Here is a 27,174-nt window from a genome sequence, read left to right as displayed (position 1 = left end):
TGTAAGTAGCAACTTATACTTCAAAACAAGCCGTTATGTTAACATCTGAGAAATTAATATGTTAAAGTTACATTCCCTCAATGCTATATATACTAGTCAGTCCCAGTGACCGTTTCACTCATGGTTTTTGCCCATGTGCTTTCTGGGTAAAAACCATGAGTGAAACGCACCCCCCTCTTTCCCCCCAGTCAACAATCTCCGGCCCCCCACCAGAGAAGGGAAAATTTATGTGGCCCTCACAGGAAAAAGTTTGGGGACCACTGCTGTGAAAGCTGTGTCGGATGCATTTGGCACAACAAAACGGGTGAATAATGACTTAAATAATTCCACTTTGTGAAAATCTGCCTTCAGAAAATGCTTAAATTTAAATGGTAGCATAAAAAAGTGCTTAAATGCAAATACCGCAGCTACTGCAGCACATGTTTTCATGCTGCCATGGAGCCATTGGAATTTACACACATCAAGCATATTCCTTCAATTATTTGATATTTGATTTGACTAAAATTATTTATCACTATCATTGATTCTGACAATAAACAGGATGTTTACAGCTAGTTACGTTCATGCAGAAAAACACGTGACAGTTTCTGCCATTGACCACTTTTTTTTTTTTTTTTTTTTTTACTAGAAACTAGGATAAAAATAGCCATTTGGCACAGGTCACGGGACAGGTCACATGAAATATGACCTGTCTAAACCATAGTTAAAATGACTGAACTTTTTATTTGCCTTTAATTAACGCAGTTAATTTAAGCTTTAAACAATTGTAAACTGGGCAGCTTTTGTGCTCCACTAAAATCATGAAACCTCCATTAACAAATTACGCAGAAGTCTAAACCAAAGAAATTTAACCCACTCTTTCACTTCAACTCCAACAAAATGTGAGAGAGACGTCTTGACAGCATGGTCCAAGAATCTCACCTGTTTGTGCGACTGCTGTGCATCTGTTTGTGCGAGGTTTATTGAGGCAAACAGTTGAAGTGACACACCGACAGCTGCTCACAGACTTACCCAAGTGAAACAGAGCTCAGTCACTTAAAAGTGTTACGGCCTCTGCCTCATGTCCAGTCAGTTTTTCCTGAGGCCCACCTCTGTTATTGTGCCTGGCCGTCCCTTTTAGTCTCTAATGTTTCTCTTCTCTCTGCTTGGCTGCACTTCATGACCACAGTCCAAACTTTCCAACTCTTCCTTACAAACCTCTTTGTAAGGAGAGGTTTCCCTCTCATTTCTGCATCCTGCTCTTAGGTTTAGCAAATGCAACTGTAGTTTTACTGTGTACAACTACAAACTAGTCCCTTCCAGATTACTGCAAGTCAGATGTAAAATGTCTTAAGCTTTATTTAGCTGTTAACGTTTTGACTTTCAAGGATACAACTCTTAATTTTTCTCTTCATGGCACTCAGCCTTACAAGCACCTGCAGCAGAGAGGTGCAGAAGAACCCAGAAAGGACCGTGTGAACTCAACAGGTAAAACAGTCAAGTGTTTTTATGCCCTTTCTCACTCTGTTCACTATCCTCCAAGTATCCTGACAACCTTGCCTGGTATTTTGGCTCCAGTCCCCTGAGTGTTGATGTCAGCTGAGTGAAGAAGAAGGAAGAAGGGGAGGGAGAAGTGGACAGGCTGAAAGATAGAGGGGAGGGGGAGGAGTGAGCGGGCTATTCAAGGCACTTGTCCTCTGTCTCCCTGTGAGCATAAAGGAGGGGGGAGGCGCACATGCATTGAGAGGAGCCCACTTGCACACACACACATAGTAGTAGCAGCCGCATTTCCACAGCCCGCTCTTCAGACTGACAGCAGCAAACGGAGTTGAGAGCCAGCACAACAGAGAGAGGAGGACAGAGGGCTGGAGACAAGGAAGCCATCTACAGAGGACAGGGAAAAAGAGATTTACTCAGGATTTGCAGCTTTTTCAACACCCTGGGAACCATAAAAGGAATCTCCCCTCTGCTCTTCTTCAGCTGAACTTTCTCTGCTGGACAACCTGCTCTCTGCTATGGCAGCCCTGATGGGACATGGGGACCCGGCGGCTTCCCTCTCATCCGTCTCCTCTCATCCTTGGGTGTTCTTCCTCTTGGCTCTCTCCTCACTCTTGAGTCATGTCTACTGCTTTAACCTGGACACCACTCACACACTGCATAAGCTGGGAGATCGGGGGACCTTCTTTGGTTTCTCCGTGGCACTTCACCAGCAGCTTAACCCCAAGCCTCAAAGCTGGTGAGTTGGTCAATGCTGGGCTAAGCTTGCTCTGTGTTATTTCTTAAAAATTTAAGCACGAGATTTCTTGTAATTTCAGCACCTGCTTGCTTTACGAAATACTCCCTAAAACTTTGAGGTTATGCTTTGCAGTTCTGTGCTGCATCACAGTGAAAGATGCCAGTGGAGTGCGTTAAACGAGGATGATTTACAGTAAGTGGAAAGTGGATGAAAGTGGGTCTGATGAATCAGCAGAAATGGTTTGAGTGGTTTAAAATTTTCTCCAAATCCAAGACTAATAGTCACAGTCAGAGAATGGTCTCTCATTGAGCTTAAATTAATTTGTTTCATTGATTTCACACTGATTATAAGTATTTTTTTTTTTATGCTGCTACGAGAAATAGGCTCTGTTCCAGCCCCTTTAGAAATCGTAGATAAATAATGATGACTTGTCTCGTGTTCTTGTAAATCTATTGAAATGTTTGTTGCAGGGCAGTAAATAAAAGGCAGTTCTCTTGGAGCTTTGACATTGATATTACAGGAAGGAATGCAGATCATCCACTTTATTTGTTGGTAGATTGAGTGCAGTGCTCTGTGTGTGAGTCATTAAAATCCTGCTTCCTGCAAGAGATCGCACACTACTCCAAGTCTGACACATGGTTTTTGTGCGACTTCCAGTTATTAGACATATTTTACATTTGCTTTAAATATCCATATAATGTAATCTTTGTAAAGTTTTCAGTTAAAATCTTTACTAATTAGCTTAATGGAATTAAATGCGAAAAGAAATTTAACAAAGTATAAAAGTACTGAAAATCCTTAAGACATTTAGTGACACTAAATAGTTTTTCTCAAGGGGAATTCATGTTCTACTTGCTCTTGTTTTGTGGCTCCATATTTAACCGCCAGCTCCTCAGTTTACCCGTGCTGCAGTCGTCCTGACGCCTGGTAAGTCCAGGCCAGTGACATCAGGCAGTCATGTCACCCCTCTGAAAACCTGCTTGCATGTCCTGCAGGACTCCCGTAACTAATTTTGAAAACTGACTGTAGTAGTAATAATTTAATACGGCTCACTGCAGTGGCCTGCAGCAAACAAGAGGGATGACTTCGAAGATTTGGACATGAGTAGTATTAGAGCCAGGAGACAGTCAATAAATGGGATGATGCACCAGCTGGCAGGGGAAGTAGTATGAATAATGCTTGCTTTTAGTATGCTGTTACATCAGTTTTTATATTCAGTACTTATAATGATTTCATCTCTGATCTGATTGGAGTCTGATGGCATTCTGGGCTGAAGCCAGGACTTTAGAAATACAGGGTTCATCTGTGCTCAGTGCCATTTCTCTAATGTGCATTTGACAAATTATCAACATTTTTTTCAATATTGCAGTCATATGATTAACTAGTGTTGGTATTTCAGATTTATGACCATGCCTGTTGTTGGAAAATTATATTTTTAGGACGTGTAACTAAGAATGAGCAACATTTATTCTTCCATCTACAGCATCAATTTCCAAAGGCATATTTGGAACAGTGAGTACTATTAAATGTACCAAATTCCTGTTATTTTACTGATATTAATTTATGAATCAAAACATTCTGTTCATCTGTTTGATCCTCCAGGCTTTGAACCATCATTCAGAAGTCACTATAAACAGGTCATGAGTCCATCGCAGGGATGCAAACGAGCGTATCAGTCATGAATGCCAACAAGAATGCAACCCAAGGGATATCTTTTCAATTTCAAAGGGATATCTAAGAAATTTAATGAAGCATATGTCATAATTTTTACATTTCCTTACTAATTATGCATAAACTTGCATTTCACAGATGCAATTCATGTTCATGTCTACGATTGAGAAATAAATTAAAAGGGCTGAGAAAATCAAGGTTAGCACAAAGTATCTGAGGATAAAATGAAAAGTTGTCAATGATATTAGGTTTGTAAGCCTAGCCATTATTGCTTTCAAACTTTTAAATCTCAGTCAGGCTGCATGGGGGTCAGGTGTGAACAGCCATTTTCAAATTTTGCCACAAATTTCTGGGCTTGTTCTGGGCTTGATTAGGCCATTCCAGAACATCCACTTTTGGACGTTCTGAAGCTGTGTAGCTTCATCTGGATGTTTCAGATCTTTGGCTTGCTGGAAAATAAATAAAGTCGCACTTCTCTTGAAGATGGAAACAAATTGTCATCCAGTATTCTCCTACATTTTGCAGCATTCATTTTACCTTTAAAAGGTTTCTAAGGCCTGCACCTGAAGCCTACTGTGCACCAACATACTTCACAGTAGACATGTGTGATGTGCATTGTTTGGTGTCTGCCAAACACATTGTCTTGTCTGATGGCCAGAAAGACTAGATAACTTTCTTTCACTTGATTATGGAGTCTCCCACATGCTGTTAGGCTAACTCTAGTCAAGTCTTGATATGAGTTTTATTCAACAGTGTCTTTCTCTTTGTCACTCTCTCATGAAGCTTTGACCCAGGCAGCAGTTGTAGTCTGCAGAGTCTCTCACATGTCTGCCGCTGTTACTCTTTCAGGATAGTCATGATGAGCTGGTGTCATCTCTCAATAGTTTCACTACAAAACACAATTTTACCAAGTATTTTTGGTCCAGTTTCTAGTGCAAATATCTTAGTACACTTGGAATAAGACAAACTAAGTCACTTTTCAGCAAGATGTACACACTTGTTTTAAGTAAATAATTCTTTAATATTGATGAAAATGTACTTGTTTCATTGACAGATAACTTAACTTATTACATGGGAAAATGTCTTGTTATAAGTGAAATAATCTGCTAATGGCACCAGTACTTCAGGAATATTAAGGAATTATTTAATTGAAACAAACCTCTTTATCTAGGTAGAAAGTTACTTTTACGTTAGTTTTGTCTTATATCAAATGTAATAACATATTTGCACTATAAACTAGATCAAAAATACTGTGTGTTTAGAGTGTGTCTTCTTGCATGAAGTCAGCCGGATCTAGGCAGATTTACACATGGGCCATATTCCTTTCTTGTCTTTATGTATTTAACTGACCTCCAGGAGATGTCCGATCCTTTAGACATTTTTTTATGCATCCCTTGACTTTTCATAACCATTTCCTCTGATTTGCTTGGGATGTTCATTTATCTTCATGCTGTAAATGTAGCCAGGAATACTGATTAACCAGTGAATGGACCTTTCAGTCTTTATGCTACAATCACCTGAGGCGCACTCAGGTGATACACTCTCAAGCACCAGTACTACTAGCACCACTTAACTGGACCTCTGATGAATTACGTCAGTCAGGTGTTGAATATTTATGCAATCTCTTATTTTGTTACATGTTTTTAATTCAGCTGTAGGAATCAGTTCTCACTTTGACATTAAAAGGTTTTTATGTAATTATTTTGTCAAAAAGCCAAATTTTGTTTCTCAAGATTGATTTGTAAAAGCAACAAAAGGGTAACAGAACCATGCAGTGAGTACTTTTTACAGACACCGTAGATGACCTTTGCTATGAAAGTGCTCACAAAAATAAACCATCATCAAAAAGTAGCCAGACATTTAATTGGAAAATTCCTGTTAGAAAGATATTTTTGCCAAGAGAACAATGTATTTTCAGTCTACAGCCCTAGAAAGCAGCAGGCTTTGTGGTTACAGTCAGTATGTCATCATCCGTATAGGGTACTATCTTCAGAAAGAGAGCGTGTGTGCTCTTGTTCTTTGTCCTGTATTTCTCTGTGATGGACTGAATTACCAACTAACCAAAATTTCTCCTGGAATGGATCAGTGATTTGTCCAGGAGGATTAACCCAAAAGAACCCAGTGTTCATGACTCAACCACAAAAGGAGAGTGGGCAGAAATGGTACTTCTTAGAGGGTTCCAAGCCAAAAACCATTGCTGACCCAAAAGAACATAAAGACCCCTGTTACATTTGCCAGAAAAAAGAACATAGATGATCCACAATACTTTGGGGAAAATAGTCTGTGGACTGTTTTGGAAGGTGTGCAACCTAATATGTGTGATGTCAAAGTAACAGAGTAAGAAATCAAACCAGTAGCCAAACATGCCTCTGCTTGCTGCTTCAGGATGTACAACTTGCTATAATTTATAACAGCGTTTAGGTTTTGGGGCAATTCCTTTTTTTCACAGAGCTAGATTGGTTTGGATAGCTGTTTTCTCATTATTGGAAAATGTTTTCTTTGTATTTTTTTTGGGGTGGAAATACTTTTTTCCAGCACTATATGTGGTGATATACCTGAACTCAAGCTGATATTATTGCTCTTCTAAACAATATAGACAAATCTAAAATATTTCATCAACGTTAACAACTAAATCATGGTTAATGTGTCATTAACTCATCTTCATAAAATTAAACCTAATGAGACACATTATTCATTTAGCAAGTAATGATCATAGCAGTTCCTGCTATAATACATTTCCATCAAACTTTCATTTAGTCCTTGCTCTGTGTTCGTGCCGTTTTCTTTTCATACCATTCTGAAGCTTATCGTTTTGCTTGAAGCAATCTGTTTGAAACTTGCTGTAATTAAATGCTGTTGAGTCTTTTTTTTTTTGGTATCAGGACTGTCAGGGTTACTTCACCCTGTGGCCATTCTGTTCCTACTTCATTGTGTGTTTCATGTCACCTGATTCAATAGTGAATCTGATATTGGCGCTTTGATGCTCTGTTACTCATAACTTGATCACACAACTTGTGATGAATAAGCGCTGAGCTACCTCACTTCAGCGGAGTTTATATGATGTAAGAGCTGAAGATTAGATTGAATGTGGGTGAGAAATGTGAGTTCTTATTGTCTCAAGGGACTGTGCTGTATCTCCTTAGTTGGCTTTTTTATAGTATGGCAACACAGGTCAAGGCAAGTAAGACCCCGTGTATAACACAATGAGCTCATATTGAGTGTAAATAGATCCTTCCCAGACACACGTCTCGAGGAAACAACTGTATGCCGCCCCAGAGAGCCTCTATCTGGTGTAGTAAACCTGCAAACCTTTTAACATTTGCTATTTTGGTTGTTGTGATACAGAGCCCTTAAATCTGAAGGGACTTCTGCTGCTGATGGCAGAGTGAGGATAAGAGGAGAGGGTATTTGAGTTATGTGCTTGTTGGCTATTTATAATGACATGAGAAGAGCTTCTGCTTATAGTTCTCTAATGGTTGAGGGCAGGGAAGATCCTGAGGTTTTTCCCCTTCACCTACATTGTTTCTAAATTCTGCTGCAGTGAATTTTACCTCTAGAGCAACATATGAAACAAAAAGGTTCAAGTAAGCCCTTGTGAAGAAGGGGTTACTTGTGTAATTTGATAATTACTCTAGGAAGCCTTATTGTTTATTTTTATTTTTGCTGCTGAGCAAGATGTGAATGCATAAAAGGTTATATTGTATTTAGAAAGCTGCACTCAGATGAATAGAGATTAATATTTATATGAGCATTCATTCTTCTAAAATATATTGTAAATAAAAAAGCATAAGTCATGAAGCTGTCAGTCATTTACAAAAACAGTTTTGTGAAAAAAAAAACATCTTCAGAGTGAAATAAAGTTTACTTTTTCCATCATCAACTTTTAACAGGCTGGCAATTCTGCTTTGCTAATAGATGACCATGCAAGTCATCTATTATTGTTTCTTGTTGAAAGATATGTAACTGGTACTGACAGACATCTCTGCTCTGATCTTAATGCAGATCAGAGCACACTTTTCAGTGTGCAGCAAGATATCTTTCTCTGAACAGCTTGTCAATAGTTTTTGACCAGAATCGTTCAATTTTGATTTATTTCAACCTGTGGCTGTTGATTCAGTGCGCTTAAAATGTACTGAGCTGCACTACTCTCAGATGGGACAGCAGAAAGGTCTCCGGTTGCAGAGAGGTTCATGTTTACATGTGGACTTGCTTTGGTGCTTTTGCTGGCGTGGACACTCTGTCTCACTCCCAGGATGGTCTCGTGCAGCCAATGTGGACGCAGACATGTCTGGAGTTTGGTGTCACCGGCTGAGTGCAAATCTGAAACAAGAATTTCTGAGGCTGAACTAATCCTCTCATTAAGCTTCAGGATTCATTAAGAATAAGACCAGTGGATGAACTTGAATCCCAGTTTTCTTCTAAAGGCTACAAGGGAAGTCACTTGAAAAAGATAAGAAGGTCAAAGTAAAGATGCCAGTTAACCAAACGTGTACAAGACATCCATATTTTCGCACAGTAGAGGGAAAAGTAATACCTGATGAAAGCCTCTGCAATCAAACAGCTAAAAGTACCTACCAACATCACCTCAATCATAAGAAAATGAGTGAAACTGAAGTCTTTCTTATGTAACTTCAGTCAACTTCTGCCTACAAGAAAAAATACAGAATAGTTCATGTTAAATTTGCCTCAATCACAGTACTGTATGCATATCACAAATCTCCACTTTGGCCAATGAAAGCAGTTTATAAGCAGCAAAGAGGAATTTGTCTGACAGCTGCCTCTGGTCTCTCATCAGTCATCAGTCTATCTGGTCATCGTTCATTTCCTGCAGATATGTGAGCTTTCATAAATGAATCTGGCATTGTGTAACTACATGAGCTGCGGGAGGGAACTCGGTCCATTGATTTTAAAACATTGCTGATATTCCACAAGCTATTCATGACAAATGTTCAGTGATGATTCTCCTGTCTTCAGAACAAACTGTGCAGGTGTGCTAATGACAAGAAAGATGATCACTCTAGGTGACTTTGGGGTCACAAGCTTCATTTTAAATTTGGATCACAAGCATAATCTCGGAGAATTAGTTATAAGAGAATAGTGTGTACAACTATAGTTAGGGCATTTTCATGGCCTTTTATCTTTATAATTTAAATACCAAGCTGGATGTTCCTTTAAGCACTTGGGCGGTTTTGAGAAGCACTAGAAACCCAAATGGAAGAACAAAAACATGAAAATGGGAATTTGAATTATAGATCTCCTTTAAAAAAAAAAAAAAAAAAAAAAAAAAAAGAAAATCCACTTTTCACATGGATACAAAACAAATTTGCTGATTGGATTGAAAAGTAAAATTACGCCCCATCGCCCCATCCTTACCATTTACTCTGAAGTGCAATGCCCTACAATTAGATTTTCCTAGATATCTGAAAAGGGGCTGGGTCTAAGTTTTTCTACCTCCCTGTTCCTGACGGTTTTGAACAGTTTTCACCTAATAATACTATGGAGGACTAAAGCTGACATACATACACCCAATACTCTGAGTTTATAAACAGCAAAAGGGAGAACTGGTTTGGCGGTTTCAGTTTTACAATGTTGTACAATAAACATTTTAGAGCAATAACCAAGCACATATTTCCCTTATTTTCTGTTTTCTCTGGGTTTTCCTTTTTCCCAGAGTTAGAGTTTTAATTTTGTTGCAACATCGTCAACAACGGCTGACAGTAATTATTGTCAGTGGTCATGAATGAAAGAAGAAGATTTTCTGTCATTTATTTTCTGTTGGAACAAAACACATAAATGTATACAAATGGCCCCAGTGAACCTGCCTCACACAGTCACAGTACAATAGAGAATTTCAGTATGCTAATTTACATTACAATAGGATGACTGAAGCTACTTTTCATGGTTTAGGAGTTCAGAATAACCCATGCCCTTATTTCCCTCCTCCATTATTTCAGTTCATAATTTGTGTTCTCTTTTATTCTCTTTCTCAGTTGGTCTCACAGCATCTGCCCTCTGGAGTGTATGAGCTGTTGTGCTGCTTAAATTTAGTGGAGATCTGGAAGAGAGAAGCATTTACATTCTCTCACACACGATTAATGCCCTTTCTGCCTCCCACTTACTCTCTGTCTATTTAGCATTCTTCCACTCCTCCACAGTGCTGCCCGGGCGTGGACAAAAGCTCAGTGGGAAGCAGGGCTGCCTGGATCAGGGCTTTCAAGAATATTGCTTTGCGGACCACATGCTCACTGAAAGCACCGGGACAATCTGCAGAGTCAGGGGGAAGCGTGCAACTTAACTGGAGAGGCAGATAAAATGCACAATTTGAACTGTGTTCAAGGAACAGAGGCTGATTATGTTATTCAGAAGCAGTTTGTGTTCTGAGTTTACATTAGAATGTTTTCTTTGCATTATCTCAGTTGATTGTGATTGTTGAGGTTTGGTTCCAGCTTAGTTTAGAGAGTGTCTTGAATTTTTCTTCTGAATATCATACGATCTGTGGGGGATGTGTCCAGCGTCTGATGAAAACGGGGGGCTACGAGGGGTGGCAGGGATGAATAAATCACTGCAGGGTTATCTTCAGATTAAATAAGTGTGTCTATCCTTGTTTGTGCATGGAGGCATTTGGGTTGATACTCGTATTGACGCAGTTTAATCAATCAGCCGATGGCAGCCTCGACTGGGATCTGATGAAATGAAAGACGTCAAGAAAAAGCCTCTTAGGAATGGAAATTATATGGGAGGTGGAGGTTTTGTTTGTAGTTATTAAATAGATCCTCACAATCATCCTTGAAACCAATCAATCGTTTTATGAGAATATTTTAAATATGTAAATAATTGGAACAATTGACTTAGGCGTTCATTCCAACATCTCAGGCTTTCAGCAAATTCTAAAAACACACTGAGACAGCTGAAGATGTAAAAACCATACACATATAAAACAAGTGGGGTTACTGACTTTATGCTATGATTTGCTTCAAAAGCACCTTTGAAAGTTTTCAGTCTTTGAGGATCAAAGAAGGGATGTTAGTAGTTAGATTCTCAAGATTTTTCTGCAAATTAATGAAAAATAATAATGGAAGGAATTTAACAAACTATATCATTTACAAATACCCAACATATATTTAATTAGTCACCCACACAACCAGTTTAGTTCAGTCATCAGCTTTAATACCGGCTTTAAAAGGTGCTTAAAACTGCAGCTGGTTGGGAATTTAAGACTGAATCAAGACGTTCATGCTTTAAATAAGAAATATAACTTAGACTGAATGTTTTTGAATTGTGATGCAGAGTAAATACAAAACTTACCGTAAAACTGATTTGAAGCAAAGCTTTCGTAACTAGATAATTGTCTAAATAATTTCCACAGCCGTTTTAACTCTGTGCTGGAGTTACGCTGTTTATTTCCTTTAGAGAAGTTTTGCAGGATAGGTGATAAATCTTTGGTTCAGTGATAAATGCTGAACCAAAAGAGAGGACTCTTAAAACAAAGAGTAAATTTAAGACACCAGATACACACAAACCAATCAATACATGGATAAGTGGATAGGAACAGAGACAAAAGAACAACATCGGGGAGGTCCTCTTTATCTTACTGCATCTATGCCTGAAAATGGATCTTCATGTATTGATCAGTGGAGCAGGTGGGGATTTTGGGGGCTGTTAAAAATTAATATGCATCACATACACAATTACCAATTTCTTTTATAGGTGGAACATTGTTTTCATTGACTTTTTCAACTTTTCCAGTAGTAGTGTAAAAGCTTTGTTGGATTGAGATGTTGCAGCTTTTGGGATAACCACAAACTAATCATTTCGGCAGGAAGTTGAGTCACATCCGTGGGCAGTGAAGCGTAATGTCCCAGAGGATTTTGTACCCAGACAGGCAGCTGTTTCTGTCTCTCGCTTTCACTTTTTATGTTTTGCCAACCATTATCTGCTCTCTCTGGAGTGAGTGAGATCTGAGGTGTTAAATGTGATGATACATGTTTTGGTTACCCCGTTATCAGCTGCTGTTTTCCCATCACGAGATGTAAAACGAAGACTTGGTGTTAGTTGTGAAAGTTTGGATTTTCTGAAAAAGGGTTTTGTTCTAGTCTGCATTATTGAACAGTGTGTTGTATAGAAAAGACGTATATTTTAATTAAATGTAGCTAATAAAAAAGACCTATTAGTTCCTGGTTGTAGCTCCCATGCCTGGTTTACCCTGAAAGGAAATTAAAAGAATGAACAATATGATCAAAAGATTAAAAACCCATTACATTTTAACATGCACAGGAAACGCATGGTTGAGGAAGCTATAAAGACAGCTAATTTTATTCATTGTAATGTCTCCTCTGCCTGCTCCTCTTAACAGCACACTCCTTCTTAAAGTGCACAAGAACCTCCAGAAGAGGAGAACCAGAACCGGCCCTGCAGATTAGAAAAACATTCCTAATTTTCTGAACTCAGGAGAATAAGGTTCCTTAAAATGCAACAGTGATGATGCTAAATAATTTCAAAGACAAAGTTCTGAAAGCAATGTTAATGTTGAACACACCTGGTATTTTAATATGCCTGTAAACACTTTTGAGAGCTAATCTATAGACTAAGGAGAAGTGGAACAGCTTTTAAGTCCTGTGGGACACCTTCTGAGAAAAACTGGACTTACAGTTTTAGATTTAATAGCTTTCGAATGATAATTTCAAATAGATGTCAATTTCTGGAGAAGTAAAAAAAATGTTCTTGAGAATTTTATGGATTATTGTGTCAAATGGTTTTTGAAAAATAGACCCTAGACTTTTATCCCTGAAACATAACTTTTTAGTAACACATCATGCAGGTATTTCTGCAGAATTGATAAGCCTGAAACTAAATCATATTGGATGCAGCACAAAAAAATTGCTTTAATCAATGATGTGATACGCAGCACATGGTAATGCTGACAGTCCTTGTCAGATGAGCTAATCCATGTGTGCATGTTATAAATATTGGAGCCATGTGTACAGTTACCTGTAAGCTCACAATCGTCATGCTTGCAAATGTTTTCTTCTGCATGTATATATGTGTGTGTGTGTGTGTGTGTGTGTGTGTGTGTATCCAGGTCAAAGGTCATAATCTTTTTTTCAGGATGATGACAGAAGGTCTCAAGTACCTCTTGGCCTCTTGGGGATTGCTTAGGGACAGTGTATACAGAGGAGCAGATTCACACTACTGTGGGATTGACAGATGGCGAACGATCTGAGCTCATATAATGAGGGAGCAGCAGTAGGAATCTAGAAACTAACTTTTAGAAGTGTTGAGGATGGGTTTGATTTGGCTTTTAGGGAATTTGTTATCGAGTTAAAACTCACAGCTGCAGCATTCCAACAAAGGGCTGGGTTTCCTGAGAAATACCTTCACTAAAACCACAACACTGAAGAATCCTCTGGGTCATTAAACATATTGTTTGGCTCAAATCCAGATTTCCTTTGTTTTTTTTTTTTTTCTGGTTTGATGATAAACCTCAGTCACTTTTCATAAACTAACAAAAGAGCTTTGAGTTCTGCTAAGAATGTGAAATAACGTCTTGCAGATGTTTGAGTGTCTTTATTGTGTGTCTTGATTTAAATGTTTCATCTGTGAATGGCCAATTACTTCAGCAAAATGTCTCGGTAACAAAGAGAAGAGTGCTGTTTGGTCAGCTTAGGGGCTGTTTGAGACAGCTAAATATGAGGCAGATTTTATAGAAGAAAACTCAAAGAGTTGAAACTTTTTTATCCCTTTGATGAGGATGCAATCTGGCAGACACACAACCTCTGTTTTCAGTAACAGTTTATTAAAATGTGTCAAGTGACCTAATGTTTTCTCCTTCTTGTCTGTTGAAATTGAATATGTTCCTTAATATATGCTTTGTGGGTGATATTAAGTGTTGGTGTGAAGATGTATAAGGGTTTGTTTGTGTGTGTGTGTGTGTGTGTGTGTGTGTGTGTTAGAGGGGATAAAAAAGGGCTTGCTGGGGGAAGGGTCATCAGGACTGCCAGGAGAAAGTGTTAGGGTCACTGCACATGCTCCCCTTCGTGAACACATCTGTGTGATGAGCGCAGCGTAATGGATGCTGGTGTTGTTTTTGTGGCGATCAACTATGAAAACAAAGTAGACTACTGTAGAGATGGAGCAGGGGTCAGAGCAGAGGCCAGAGAGTAAAGCAAAAAGCTGTGCAGGTTTCAATAGCAGTGTTTTAATAAACACAAAAGCAACATTTCTTTCTTACACAGAAATCTTAATCAGTACATTCAAACCATAAGATTAACAGTCTCTTTTGGAGTTGGAGTTTAGATAGATGCATTTGGTGCATCCTGGAAGTCTCACCCTATGTCTGAATGCTGTCTCTGTTTATATTGCACACGTGAAAACTTATTGTTACTTTCTAATTGTTATGCATTTGTTACAGAGATGCACCAGCCAGGATTGTGTTGGCTGATACCAGGTTATGTTTTTCTTTGACAACTGAGATGTTGGATGACAAAACACAGAAACTGGGGTCTGAAGACAAGGAAATTTAAAGTGTTTATATTTTTACATTGGCGCTCATTTGATACTTTATGTACTTGAACTTCCTTGCCTGCAGTAAAAATATCAATGGGGAAAAAAAGTAAAAAAGCAAGTAGCCAAAGGCACACTATGAATAAAGTGAAAATAATATGGTTAAAATGCCTTTATGTTATACAGAAATTCCAGTAAAACATTGTTCTGACCAAAGATTTGAGACCTGAGTCCCCAAATTGCTTTGTCTCTTCTATGTCCTCATCCTGGAACCCACTCAGACAGATGGAGGTACTGACGCTGGTGATACCACTGGGCTCATGAGGGTATTTCTTTAAGCACAATCGCCATCGTTTTAAACACCGTGATATCTGCAGAGTTAGTCTGCAGAAAAACCAACATAGCCTGACATCACTCATACTCACCATGTCAAATGTGGATTTACTGAAAATTGAATTTAGTACTGGGGATTATGATGTGATGGTCTGAGTCAGCATTAAACAATGAGTCGGCACAGACTTGGCAGAAGGGCAAATAGATGAAAGTATTACTCACCCTTGATGCTTTAGAACAGGTGTACATGTCTGTGTGCTGAGCTGCAACCACTTTACTTTATTTCAGTATCTCTGTGTACATTAAATGCTTCTAAAATCCCAACCCAATGAACCTTACTGCTATAAATAAGAGCAGAGCAGATTTTAGTACTCTAAGAAACTCAGTTCCAGTAATATTAAAACCTACCTTCAACGTTTTGGTTTGCTTACATTCCTTCTTTATAAATGTTCGTGTGTGACGCCTGCTTGATTTGTTTGAAATGAGCTTCCCTTTAGCTTTAAATAGACCAGCTTTCTCTGTCGAAAGTGTACTGCATATTTGGACCGAATCCTTTATGCTTAGAGTGCTGCTTAACAGAGATACTTTGCTGTTTTTGTTTCAAGAACAAACAAAAAGTATTATTAATTTTCCAATGATCTAAGGGTGTTGTGTGGTTACTCTTCGGCTATTGTGGCTTTAAAAATCCTTTTTGCTGATTACAGATGAATTTAGGAAGCGACAGCTCTCCATGTCTCCTTTTGCATAGGGGTGGTATAGCAGATTACTCGACCTCCCAGAATGACACCCCAACGCCTGCATCTGCTCATGAATGAGCAAAGAGCGATATCTATCATCTTTTCCCTCAGACTTAGAACAGAGCCTACTGGAATGTTAAACTGGATCTTATCAGGTTTTTACTGCCTTCATCGCTTCCCTTTTTAAAAAAAAAAAAAAAAAATGCATTTACATGAGATTAACCCTATCACTACTACTACTGCAGATTTACCACTGATGAATTGTAGCACCCTTGCTAGGCTTATGTCAGATCTAATGTGCTTGATATTGGTTCTTTTTATTCAAATTTAGGATTTTTTTTTCCAGAGATGAGCACAGTTAAATCTCTACACAGGATTCTGTATCAAACTAGAGTCCAGCTGCACTTTAGGTGATACTCATGTCTATGAATCTTCACGGATGAAGGACCTGTTTTATATAAAGTTCAGAGAACCATCAGATGATAAATTACACCAACAAGTAATTAAATCAGAGAATCTAGGCAACCTAAATCACCATGAGAAAATGTTTTGGTCTATACAAATGGTCATCTTTTTAGGTGAATCTTAAATGAAGGATGTGTTTAACTGGCTTTGGCTATTCAAACTATACAAGTCAGACAAACACTTAGTACTGTAACTGGAAGCCGGAAGACTTGCAGTAATACAGTTCGTCTCTGGATGAATACAGTTCATCTCTGGATGAATACAGTTCATCTCTAGATGAACTGTAAGATGATTGTAACAAAAATGCACTTAAAAGATTGTATAAACAAATCGAAGGACGCATTTTGATGAACGTCACCCACCTTTCCTGATAAGTTGATGCGTACCAGAAAAAGCATTTTTGATACTTAAATATCTATTTTTTATAATTGAGCAAAATTGCTTGACAAAAGATTATCTTTTTTTGCTACATGTTCAGCTCCTTGCCTCTGTCATCTTTTTCTGTCCTCACTTCCATGCATATGCTGTGGCTGATGGTGTTGTAGGGAAATGAAGCTCAACGCTGGGTTTTTAAATAGCATCCTTGCCCGAATCAGCCGTTCCTAATATGGCAGAGTACAAGGACACTAGCCCCAAAATACCAGCCACTCCTCACTGGAAATAAAACTTTTCTGTGCCATAATTGTAATCTGTGCCTCTCGCAAGAAAAGTGCACCAAAAACTCACAGAACTAATCAAGACTATACAGTATTATGTACTGAATTTTGAGAGTTTCACTTGAGCTCCAGATGGCTGTAGGAATAGCCTTTAAAATCTGTGGTTTTGAATATACATTACCTTGTTTGTTGAAGAAAAAGCTATTAAAAATGGTAAAATTCGTCTTTTTTTGTTAGGATCTTGGTGGGAGCGCCACAGGCAGCAGGGCGGGGTCCGCTGACGGGAAGTCGGCCTGGAGCCCTTTTCCGTTGTCCGATCACGCCGGAGGAGTACGACTGTGAGAGGGTCAATATCGATGGAGAAGGTGAGTTTATGCTCAGCCTGTAAAATTCAACCAGTAATTAACTAGGTGATCTACAAGTAGCTTAATTACTATTTAAGTGTTTTAATTGCTAAATGTGTTCTGTGTTCTATCATTTGTAACATCAAGAAAAATAAAATTTTGAGATAGTAGCAACACGTGAAAACATTTTCTTCTCGACAGTCGTCAAACGTGACGGTCCTAATGCTTTTAATCCATTTATTGAGTTGGGATGGTTTCTTGAAAGCTAGAGTGCTTCAGAAACAATAAACATGGTGACTCAACATGTCCTCTACAGAAAAAGGTCTAAAAAGCAGAGCTGCAGTAAACAGGTGCAGTCTTTGGGTGCAATAAATACATTACAGCATTTCTGTTATTATTTGTTCCTTTCATTGATCATATGGGAAATATACTACACTACACTGCCCTGCAATTATCTTTGGTATTGCTCTGTTTCTTTCATTTGAATACTCTTTTAGAAGGTCCTTACATAATCATTCTGCTCATTATCATCATCAACATTGACACTGATGCTTCATTTTCTGTTTTTACGCAGTAAGTCTTGACAGAGAAAGCAAAGACAATCAGTGGTTGGGAGTTTCGGTAAAAAGTCAAGGAATTGGAGGCAAGGTAGTGGTAAGTATTATTCGAAACATCCATCAGTGCAGAAAGGTGTCTTGTAATTGGGCGAAAGCATGTTGTTTTATCTGAGCCAGACTGAAGGAATAAATGTCATAAATTCTGTTTCTCACAAGACCTGTGCTCACCTGTATGAGCTAAGACAACGAGTCAAGCAACCTTCGGAAACTCGGGATCCCATCGGACGCTGCTACGTCCTGAGCGATGACCTGACGAGGCGGGACGACTTGGACGGAGGGGAGTGGAAGTTCTGTGAGGGTCGACCGCAGGGACACGAGCAGTTTGGTTTCTGTCAGCAGGGCCTGTCTGTCAGTTTCACTCCAGACAGAAACTTTATCCTGTTTGGAGCTCCAGGAACCTACAACTGGAAAGGTAATGTGCCAGTGCAGCATTTATATATATTTTAGATTTTACAAAACATATCAAAGTTTAAGAAAGCATCATTGCAACATTCAGAAAGTGTGAGAAAGTGGGGTAAAAATCTTTATTGTAATCTAAGAAAGAAAGGCAGTCAATGGAAATATTATTAATATATTACTGACTGCAGGACAGAGCTCTTGATTATAGGCCAATCTACTGATTGAACACAAACAGTGACAGATACTAAATTAAATTAAGCTCCTTCATTTATCTAATGCAATTATTACTTGATGGATTAGTTCCAGTCAGAGGTAAAGATGTAACAGACAGTGTTTTCTTATTGCAACTCCTTTATGCATTTTCACATATAAATTCCACTGAGCTCAACTTAGTTTATTTTTGTGATGCAAATTTACAACAAAACACCAAATTTGTATCCAGAAACTTGTTGTCAGAGCACATTCTTTGCTAAAAAGTTTAATATTTGTTTGCAGAAAGATGAATAAGCTAGAACTGAAAATAATAAAAAATACTTGTAAATATTAACCTTTTAAATGTTCACATTTTAAATTTGACTGCGTTCATCCTTTTTTTTTTACTGATAATTGGCATAGAAATAGAAGGTATTGTTCAGCCAGCTGAAACTAATACTTTCAACAAAAAAAGTTAATTTAAAATAAGTGCTTTTTTCTCAGTTCTGCACTAAAATGTGATTTTACAATTATTAAGTATAGTAGAAAAGCTAACAATTAGCTCTATGTCACTGTGTATTTATCATTGCTTGACTCAAGAACAACAGGGTGCAGGCATTTGAAAATTCATAATGTTACCCTATAGGTGCTCAAAGCATAAGTACATTTTTGTTTAGGTTAATTGGCTTCAGCCAAATATGACAAAAATTTGGGTGAAATTGTACCAGTTTGAGTAAAACGTCAGTGATTGGTGCATCAGTATTGCACCATGTTAAAGTTTATTAGACAAGAATGAAGCTGTGGCAGAAAAGTAATTGAAAAGTACATTTCTAAAACAAAGTAGATTCTTAACAAACTTAGATTTAGAGTAAAACGTTCCAAGAAAAGAAAAAAAAAACAGAAATTGAAATGTTTTGTGCTTTCTGCTTTATCATCACTGTAGAAAATGTTTTCTTGTTGCCCTGCTGTGCCTTCACCTGTTTCCTTTCCAGGTGAACTGCGAGTCGAGCTCCTGAACCAGACTGTTCTTGAACTCGGTTTCTATGACGACGGCCCGTACGAGGTGGCAGATTACAATGAGCTCAATGCGCTGCTCATCCCCTTGCCCTACCACAGTTACCTGGGTAGGACTCGCCCTCTACGCTCACTGCTGCCCGAGCACAGGAGAGAAAGAGAGGGCCGTGGGAGGCTTACGTCCAGGCTCAGACTGTAACCTGACTAAACACAGGAACAGTAGCAAGACCTCAACCGCCCCTGACTGGAAGAGGGTAGACGTGTTTTAGTGTCACTCCCATTCCCTGGGGATTATTTCTGGCTGAGCCCGTGACTCATAAAACCCAAAATATGACTCAATATCTTTGTGTAAGCCCTTTCTCACAGTGGGTGGACATGTTAAAAACGCCTGCAGCCAACAGTGGCCTGAGATGAATTCTTCTGATGCCAGTGATTACTGGTTTTCTTATGGAAACAAGGGAAAACATTGTATGGTCCAGCTTCAGTGAGATGGTGCTGCCCTCATTCCATGTGCCACCCTCTTTGAGAAGCTGGAAGGGAGAAAATTTGTCACATTTTTTGTGGATGGGATGCAGTCTGAGCCCAAAACGTCACCTTTCCAACATGAACCCCGTGGTTCTGCAGGCGAAAGTGCTGCTGCGCCACAAAAACAAAGCATCAATCAACCACAGCTTGTCTCACCTGCACTCCCTCTTCTCCTTTTTTTCCTCCCTCACCATTTCACCGCCCCACCACTCCCCTCCCACACTTGTCCTTCCTGTCTTTCTTCTCCCATTTTTTGGGCCACATAGGGCTTTTGTTCATGGCTAGCGCCGCTGAAGATGTACTGCTGTACAAAACTCTGGAGCCTTCCACACCGTTTGAGGACGTAGCTCATAATAGCTACTTAGGTTTGTAGGCGTGGAGTGTTGTTTTTTGGATCTGGTTGGACTCTTAGTTGATGTAGTCTGTGTTCTGTCTCTGTCTTTGTCTATATCATTTGTCCTCAGATGTAGATTTTTACTCTGTAGTCTTTGTACCATCATAAGAGAAAGCCATCTAAAGCTTTCTTTTTCTCTGAACTCTGATAACTTAATTTGACTTAATTTGATATTTTTTTTTACATAAATTTCAATCAGCATTCCCAACTTCCTGTTTTTGAGCCAAGAAGATGGTTGTCTCTCTCTGTGTTTATTAGCACGAGGGTGTTTGTCTGTCTTGTCCAACATCATTCGTGTATTTAGACCATTTGTCAGTGTTTTCTTTGGTGAAGCTTTCCAGAGCATCTTGGTGGTGGGTTTTCTGTTGATTGTTGGAGTTTCTCTTAACAAAACTGTGTTAGAATTTAACTAACAACCCAAGTAAGCATTGTTGAACAGATGTGTTTCTAACTAAACTCTAACATAGATAGTGTAACAATAGTTATGCTGTTTTTGCAAAGTGTATTTTTCACAAAACTGAAAAAAACTTAAATATAGTTTTCTTTTGTATTTTATGTGATAGACCAACACAAAGAAGTGCATAAAAAAGACAATGTTATTTATTTTTTTATTATTATTTTTTTCCCATTTGTATTAAGACCCATTTACTCTCATTACCCAGAATAGTATCAATTGAACCTTTTCTGAAGACATCTAATCAAGAGACTCAGATTGGGTGTAATTTAATCTCATTTAATCCAACTGTTTTGTGTTTTGCTGAAGAATAAGTGAACAAAAAACTTCACAAAGACAAATAAACACTACAAGCAGGTCAAGGATACAGTTTTGGAGAAGCAAGATTAGGTTTAATTTATCTCAGCTTTAAACATCTCATTGTGCACATCTCGTCCAAAAAAAAAGAAGTTTTTCTTCCATTTCACATTTGTGCACAACTTTGTAGTCTGTCATATAAAATAAATAAAGCAAAACCTCATAGAAGTTTCTATTTGTGAAGTGGGAAAATGTTGAAAGGTTCAGTTGGTAAAATATCGACTGTTTTATTTCATAAAAAGTTGCTATATTTTGAAGGATCTAGAGGACGTCTGACCAGATAAGAAAACACGTTTTTGTACTGGGTGGCCTGTAGGTCAAAAAAGAGAATGTACATAAATATTACAATGGTTTTTGGGCAAAAGTCATTTATTTATTGGTTAGCCAATCTTAGTACATTTCAAGGACAGATATTAATGTTATGGTGGAGCTACATGAAATCTCTAGGCATTAAAGATTCAGTGGCTTTTGTTAAGCTTCAGAAACAACATTTGGAAGGACGTCTCTGTCAGGCATATTAAAACTGTCTGTTGTCAAAGACACCAGTCACCAGTTTATATTTATTGTCTATTTTCAGTTATTATTCTTGACTGTGTGGATCCACTATAAATCTCTCTATTCACATTCCTCTGAGCCTGGATACCCTCGCAAAGTTGAGCTGTCTCCTTGACAACACTAATTCCCTCCTGACCTTTTAGCCCTCGTTTATCACTCACATGCTGCTATTGATCCTGCAACCAAATGACATGACACACCTATGCATGCGTGCTAACATTTCAATCATTGCTCTTAAATATCACAGGATTTATGAATTTTATCACAATGTGGTCACAGCTGATTAACAAATTATCCTTTCAAATTGGTGTCTTTCTGAATAATGGCAGGCATCCTTTGCGAAAGCCTCAAGGCCAAACCATATGTTACCCACAGAATGTAGAAAAGCACAAAAAGCAGTTTTATAATACAGTTTTAGTACTAGTCTGGTTTGAAGTATTATCTCTTTGGGTATTTGCATTTATTGTCAATTTTATGCAGATGACTTGGTTTACGATTTAAGGCCAAATTATTTCAGATCACTTCATTTGTTTTCTTTTTTTTTTTTTTTTTTTACCAATAAATACCATTAATTACAGGAAGATTAAACAAATAAAATTATTTTTTTTCTCAAAATTGGACATTTTCTAAAAAAGAATGTATGATTATTGCCTGTGATTAAAAGCAACATTTACATAAGTTACAATATATATAATCAAAAATATTAAGCATATTTTATTATTCTGAGGTGAAAGTGTAACAACCATACAGTTACCGTAGTGGTAAACCATTTTCTCTGCTTTTTGCTCCACAGTTAGTTTTGCAGTGTTAAGCTTGCTGGTAGCATGCATGTTAAGAGTCACCATGTGCAGAAAAAGTATCACCCAGCCTCCATTTATTGGTTTTAGAGGAGCTGCAATGTTAAATTCCACACCTGCCACCCTGGAGCTGCTCTCGTTTTGTGTCCTTCTTGCCTCCTTTTGCATGTTTACTCAGAGCTAACAAATGTCCTTTGTGTTGTCATGGATTAACCCCTCCGTATGAACCCTCTGCCTGCTTTTCACACTGAAAAATGTATTTGTATAAAAGACTTTAAATGATTTGTAATTTGTTTTACATCTTGATAAGAAAATGCTAACACAATATTTTCGTGAGGTAAATACACACTTTATATTCAAGTGTCTTTTCACATTCCTGCACACGTCAGGTTGCAGAGAGCACACATAAAGACGGAGCGGATGCATTTGATCATAAATCAGGTTAATGTGCTTTCACTTTATTTACACACTGGCCCAGCCAGAGGCATGAGCTGCAGCGTCACCAGTCTCATCAGACCAGAACCAAACATCTCTTTCTGTTACTGTCACAATTAGCCCGTTTGCTTTTACCGTTAGACACAAACACTATCCACAGCATTTACACTCATCATGACTCTGTCATAAAATCAATAGTCACTTAAGCCACACATTTCATTAGCAAGAAGACAAGCAGATCATTGCACATACTGAAGAGCCGCCACTAAACCTCACAGCCAATACTAATGTCTGAACCCAAATCCGTTACTCCCCAACCCCCTTTTCCTCGTCTTATGCTTCTTTCTCCTCTTACACCAGGGTTTTCTGTAGACTCAGCTAAGGGTATAATGAATCTCAAGGAGCTGACCTTTGTGGCCGGCGCACCACGTGCCAATCACACAGGGGCTGTGGTGCTGCTGAGGAAGGACAACGTGCACCGACTGGTGCCACAGCACATCTTCTGGGGGGAGGAGCTGGCTTCCTCGTTTGGATATTCGGTGGCCACCACAGATCTTAACAAGGATGGGTGAGGAAAAGCCAATTCATAATTCATTGTGAAATTTTATGAGAGATCTGGTGGCCATTTGGCTTACTGTCAATTCCCACGAGGGGTCGCCGCACATTTTTTGGCCAGTACGGGGCTGTTGTCTTTGAATCAAAAGAACATAATAAAAACATTTTTTGTCCCTGTTGGTTGGTTTTTCTTGGAAGACGTTGGGGAAATCCAATGAAGCAAGAATAATCAAATTCAACGCCCCTCATGGAAATGGACAAAAGGGAAAAGCTGAAAGGCTGCTATAGAAAAACAGCCAATGGTTAATACATTTGCTATTGCCACTACAGCAGCAGATGAGATTTGACTCAGGGACAAATTGAGGAAGAGGTCAGGCTAAGAAGTAGCTGAAATGTTTGTAGATGGACGTTTCCTGTAGGGCTTGTGTGTGTGAGTTTAATAGTTCTTTTAATATTAAAAAGAAATATGTATAAATATAAAAAAAATACTAAAGACTTCTTCAAAGTGAGCATCAAGAAAGTCTGCTTTCTGAGATATAACCGCATAAATCAAATTTGTTCAAAGATGAGGAGAGTGGTCTATAAACCTTCAAGCTCTAAATATTATTATGTGAAATTCTGTCTATTTCTGTTTCCAGGTGGACAGATGTGATTGTTGGAGCTCCCAACTTTTTTGACCGCAAAGCAGAGATTGGTGGAGCTGTTTATGTTTATCTAAACCCGCTCGGTCACTGGGACGATCAGGCCAGACCGATCCGCCTCAACGGGACGTACGACTCCATGTTTGGGATGACAGTCAGTAGCATCGGGGATCTGGATCAGGACGGATACGGAGGTGTGAGCAACGTTGAGTTTTTGTTTACAGAGCTTATGGCTAAATCGTGAATCTTAATCAGAAACTCCATGTATTAATAACAAAAAGGTTGTTTTTGAATTGTATGATTTTGAGACTGAGGTTTCTGAAATTTCAAAATGAAACGTGCTTTTGGTGTTCCTCCAGGCTGGTGCTAACCTGGGGAGCAGGTTGAAAGGTTCTCATTAGTTGTCCTTGTGGAACCGAAAGTGGTAAAAATAAGTTTGTTTGATATTTGCAGATATTGCTGTGGGAGCTCCATTTGATGGAGATGGGAAGGTTTTTATCTACAGAGGCTCCGATGCTGGGATTGAAACTAAACCTGCTCAGGTCAGTTTCAGAAGGAAACCTAATAAGTTTGCATGTAATGTAATGTAATAAATGTAATCTGTATCACATCAGGTTCTGGATGGCCATGACTTTGATGTGACACGTTTCGGATACTCCATCTCAGGGGGCCTGGATATCGACGACAACCATTATCCAGATGTGGTTGTTGGTTCTCTTAATGACTCGGTGGTTCTCTTCAGGTAAGAAAAAACACCGGCAAACATCACTTTCACAAAGTCATTTTTCTCAGTAAACCTCAACACAGAAAGTCATAGGTCTAATCCCTAGTTAATGTTTCATAATTGTAATCAGTATGTAGAAAATACTGCAAACAAGTAGGCAATAAGGACATCTAAGCGGATGATTTAGTTTCCCTTAATGCATCATAACGTGCTGTCTCTTTGTCCTCAAGGTCTTGTCCGGTCATTCATGTGGTCAGAGAAGTATCAATTGACCCTCAAAATATTGATCTGGACCAAAAGAACTGCAAGGGAAGAGATGGCGTCTGGTATGAACAGATAATGTGAAAACCCTCTAACACGACTCAGCCCTAAACTAAAGGATTTGTTGCTTTAGAAAAAGTGTCTGTCAATATCTAACTGGGTTTTACGTTTCTCCAACTTCCTTTTAGTGTTGAGGTTAAGGCCTGTTTTATGTTCACAGCACACCCTCATCATTACTCACCACACATTAGTAAGTCAAACTAAAGTTTTCAGCTTTTATGTTGTTTAATGCACCTTCTTCACAACAGAAATTGTATCATGTACCAAGAGATTTTACACTAACATTAGAAACCTCTCATTTGAAATATAACTACATTCAGATGAAATGCAGATATGCTTTAATTCGTTTAATTTTGATTCATTTCTTTTTGTTCTCTTCAAGCCCTGGTGGTGCAGTTTGAAGCAGACGCAGAGCGCAGAAAGCTGGGCCTCCCTCACCGTGTGAGCTTCCTGGGACACAGCTCGCTGGAGCCTGAATACACCCAAACAGAAGAAGTGGAGCTGCATCGGCAGCGCGAGACTCACTGTGCGACCGCCGTCTTTCAGCTGCACGTCAGTTACTAAGTGTAACCATTTCTGAGTTTATGCTGCCTTTTGCCACCTATGTTTTTTTTTTTTTTCCGGCTAAACATTCCTCGGCTTAACATTCCTAAGGTTTTGCTTCCTGTCCTGCAGGAAAACATCCTTGACAAACTGCGTCCCATTTCATTAGTGATAACCCACAGCATCAAGCCTGTGCCGCCACGCAGAAACTCTTCCAAGAGGCCGCAGAAACTACCACCTGTGCTGAATATCTCTCCGTCTAAAACGCTAAATTCTGAGGTTTGTAGCAAAAGTAAGGGCAGTTGATCTTTTAATTGAAGCCCTTGAACTAGATGTTGCCTCTGCTTTTCTTTGAATAAACTCTGAAGGTGAACTTCCTGCGAGAAGGATGCGGCAGCGACAAAATCTGTCAGAGCAATCTGAAGCTGAGCTACCAGTTTGGAACAACGCACCTTAACTCTGACTTCTTCACTCCTCTGCCAAGGTTAGTGCAGTCTCTGGTTAATACTTGAGTTTGATGGTGTCTTTCACTGATAATACACTGCAAAAACACAAAATATTACCAAGTATTTATGTCTAAATTACTGTAACTCTTCAGCAAGAGGAGCTTGTTAATTAATGTTAAAAATCCCTTAATATTGGCACACTGATTGAGAAGGCGTGGTTGAACAAATAACTAGCGGGAGAATCATGTACTACGAAAACTGCGCATGCAGCAGCGTCATTCTGGAAACTTTTGGATACCCCTTCGTATTTGCTGCAAACCAGTAGGTTTAGTTTAGAAAGATTGTGCGCATATATATATATATATATATATATATATATATTTTTTTTTTTTTCACTTTATTGCAAAATGTTTGCTTTTCAACCAACTGACCCACTCTTGTCTTGCCTTCGTGCAGAGATAATGATGGCGTTCAGGTGTTTTCTCTGTCTGATCAGCGACTGGTGGTGCTGGAGGTCACAGTCACCAACATGCCTTCAGACCCTCTGAACCCCGAGGAGGACGGCGACGACGCTCATGCCTCCCAGCTGTTCATCACACTTCCAGACACGTTACCGTACGCCGGCTCCAGGGTCCCTCCGCAGGTATGCCTTAAATTCAGGAGTTGAAGGAATCCCTGTGTGAATCAGTGTGTTTGTTATGAAGGTATGTGTTTGATGTCCCCCAACTGCAGATGATATGTCAAGCGAATCAGAATGGATCTCAGGTTGAATGTGATCTGGGAAATCCTGTCAAGCGAAATGCGAAGGTAGGAAATTGTTTCTTTTATCTCGTCTTGTGAATGTGTTGCTTCTTAGAAGCACTTTTAAAAGAAATCTGGCGCAAACCAGTGTACGATAAATGTATTATGACCACTATAGAAGCTCAAACCAGACTGAAACCTCTTGTCTGTTTTACAATTATATTTACACTTCATTTCAGCTAAAATTCACCATCAACCTGAGTACATCAAATATTACAACTGAGACCACTGAGCTCACTGCAGATCTCCAACTGGCAACGTACGTCCCAATTACCCCATCTGTAACAACCAGTGTTTAACGCATGAACACTTTCATCTGTTTAATAAGTTTTTATTGTGACTTGTTGGTGTTTTCTCTCCAGGATCAGTGAACAGCTTAATCTGGATCCTGTCACTGCTTTTGCTAAAGTTGTGATAGAGCTCCCCCTGTCGGTGAATGGGTGAGTAAACAGTTTTCCACAAATAAGTCTTATTGGTCTTGAT

At 38.8% G+C, this 27,174-nt stretch overlaps 1 protein-coding gene across 3 annotated transcripts in view; it reads left to right on the top strand.

Annotated features, from left to right (window-relative positions):
• itga7 (integrin, alpha 7) overlaps positions 1 to 27,174 on the top strand; it is a 37,766-nt gene that overhangs the window by 550 nt on the left and 10,042 nt on the right. The window contains exons 1-20 of one of the 3 annotated variants that reach the window (XM_015031860.1): positions 271 to 304; positions 1,404 to 1,467; positions 1,960 to 2,215; positions 16,815 to 16,942; positions 17,496 to 17,575; positions 17,695 to 17,950; positions 19,122 to 19,253; positions 23,021 to 23,228; positions 23,854 to 24,050; positions 24,310 to 24,398; positions 24,471 to 24,598; positions 24,811 to 24,906; positions 25,030 to 25,091; positions 25,284 to 25,453; positions 25,577 to 25,723; positions 25,813 to 25,928; positions 26,347 to 26,533; positions 26,623 to 26,697; positions 26,871 to 26,950; positions 27,054 to 27,131. In XM_015031860.1, coding sequence (XP_014887346.1) covers positions 1,995 to 2,215; positions 16,815 to 16,942; positions 17,496 to 17,575; positions 17,695 to 17,950; positions 19,122 to 19,253; positions 23,021 to 23,228; positions 23,854 to 24,050; positions 24,310 to 24,398; positions 24,471 to 24,598; positions 24,811 to 24,906; positions 25,030 to 25,091; positions 25,284 to 25,453; positions 25,577 to 25,723; positions 25,813 to 25,928; positions 26,347 to 26,533; positions 26,623 to 26,697; positions 26,871 to 26,950; positions 27,054 to 27,131 — 2,450 coding nt within the window. In that variant the 5' untranslated portion in view covers positions 271 to 304; positions 1,404 to 1,467; positions 1,960 to 1,994. Of the gene's footprint in view, positions 1 to 263; positions 305 to 1,403; positions 1,468 to 1,959; positions 2,216 to 16,814; positions 16,943 to 17,495; positions 17,576 to 17,694; positions 17,951 to 19,121; positions 19,254 to 23,020; positions 23,229 to 23,853; positions 24,051 to 24,309; positions 24,399 to 24,470; positions 24,599 to 24,810; positions 24,907 to 25,029; positions 25,092 to 25,283; positions 25,454 to 25,576; positions 25,724 to 25,812; positions 25,929 to 26,346; positions 26,534 to 26,622; positions 26,698 to 26,870; positions 26,951 to 27,053; positions 27,132 to 27,174 lie in introns of those variants that run through there. The other 2 variants (XM_015031858.1, XM_015031859.1) reach the window with 2 other exon arrangements.

Source organism: Poecilia latipinna, unplaced genomic scaffold, assembly GCF_001443285.1.
Source record: "Poecilia latipinna isolate Pla-1442-1.1 unplaced genomic scaffold, P_latipinna-1.0 Scaffold221, whole genome shotgun sequence".
Classification (NCBI taxonomy): domain Eukaryota; kingdom Metazoa; phylum Chordata; class Actinopteri; order Cyprinodontiformes; family Poeciliidae; genus Poecilia; species Poecilia latipinna.
The sequence above is the reverse complement of the archived record's forward strand: the minus strand, read 5'-3'. Positions and strand labels throughout refer to the sequence as shown.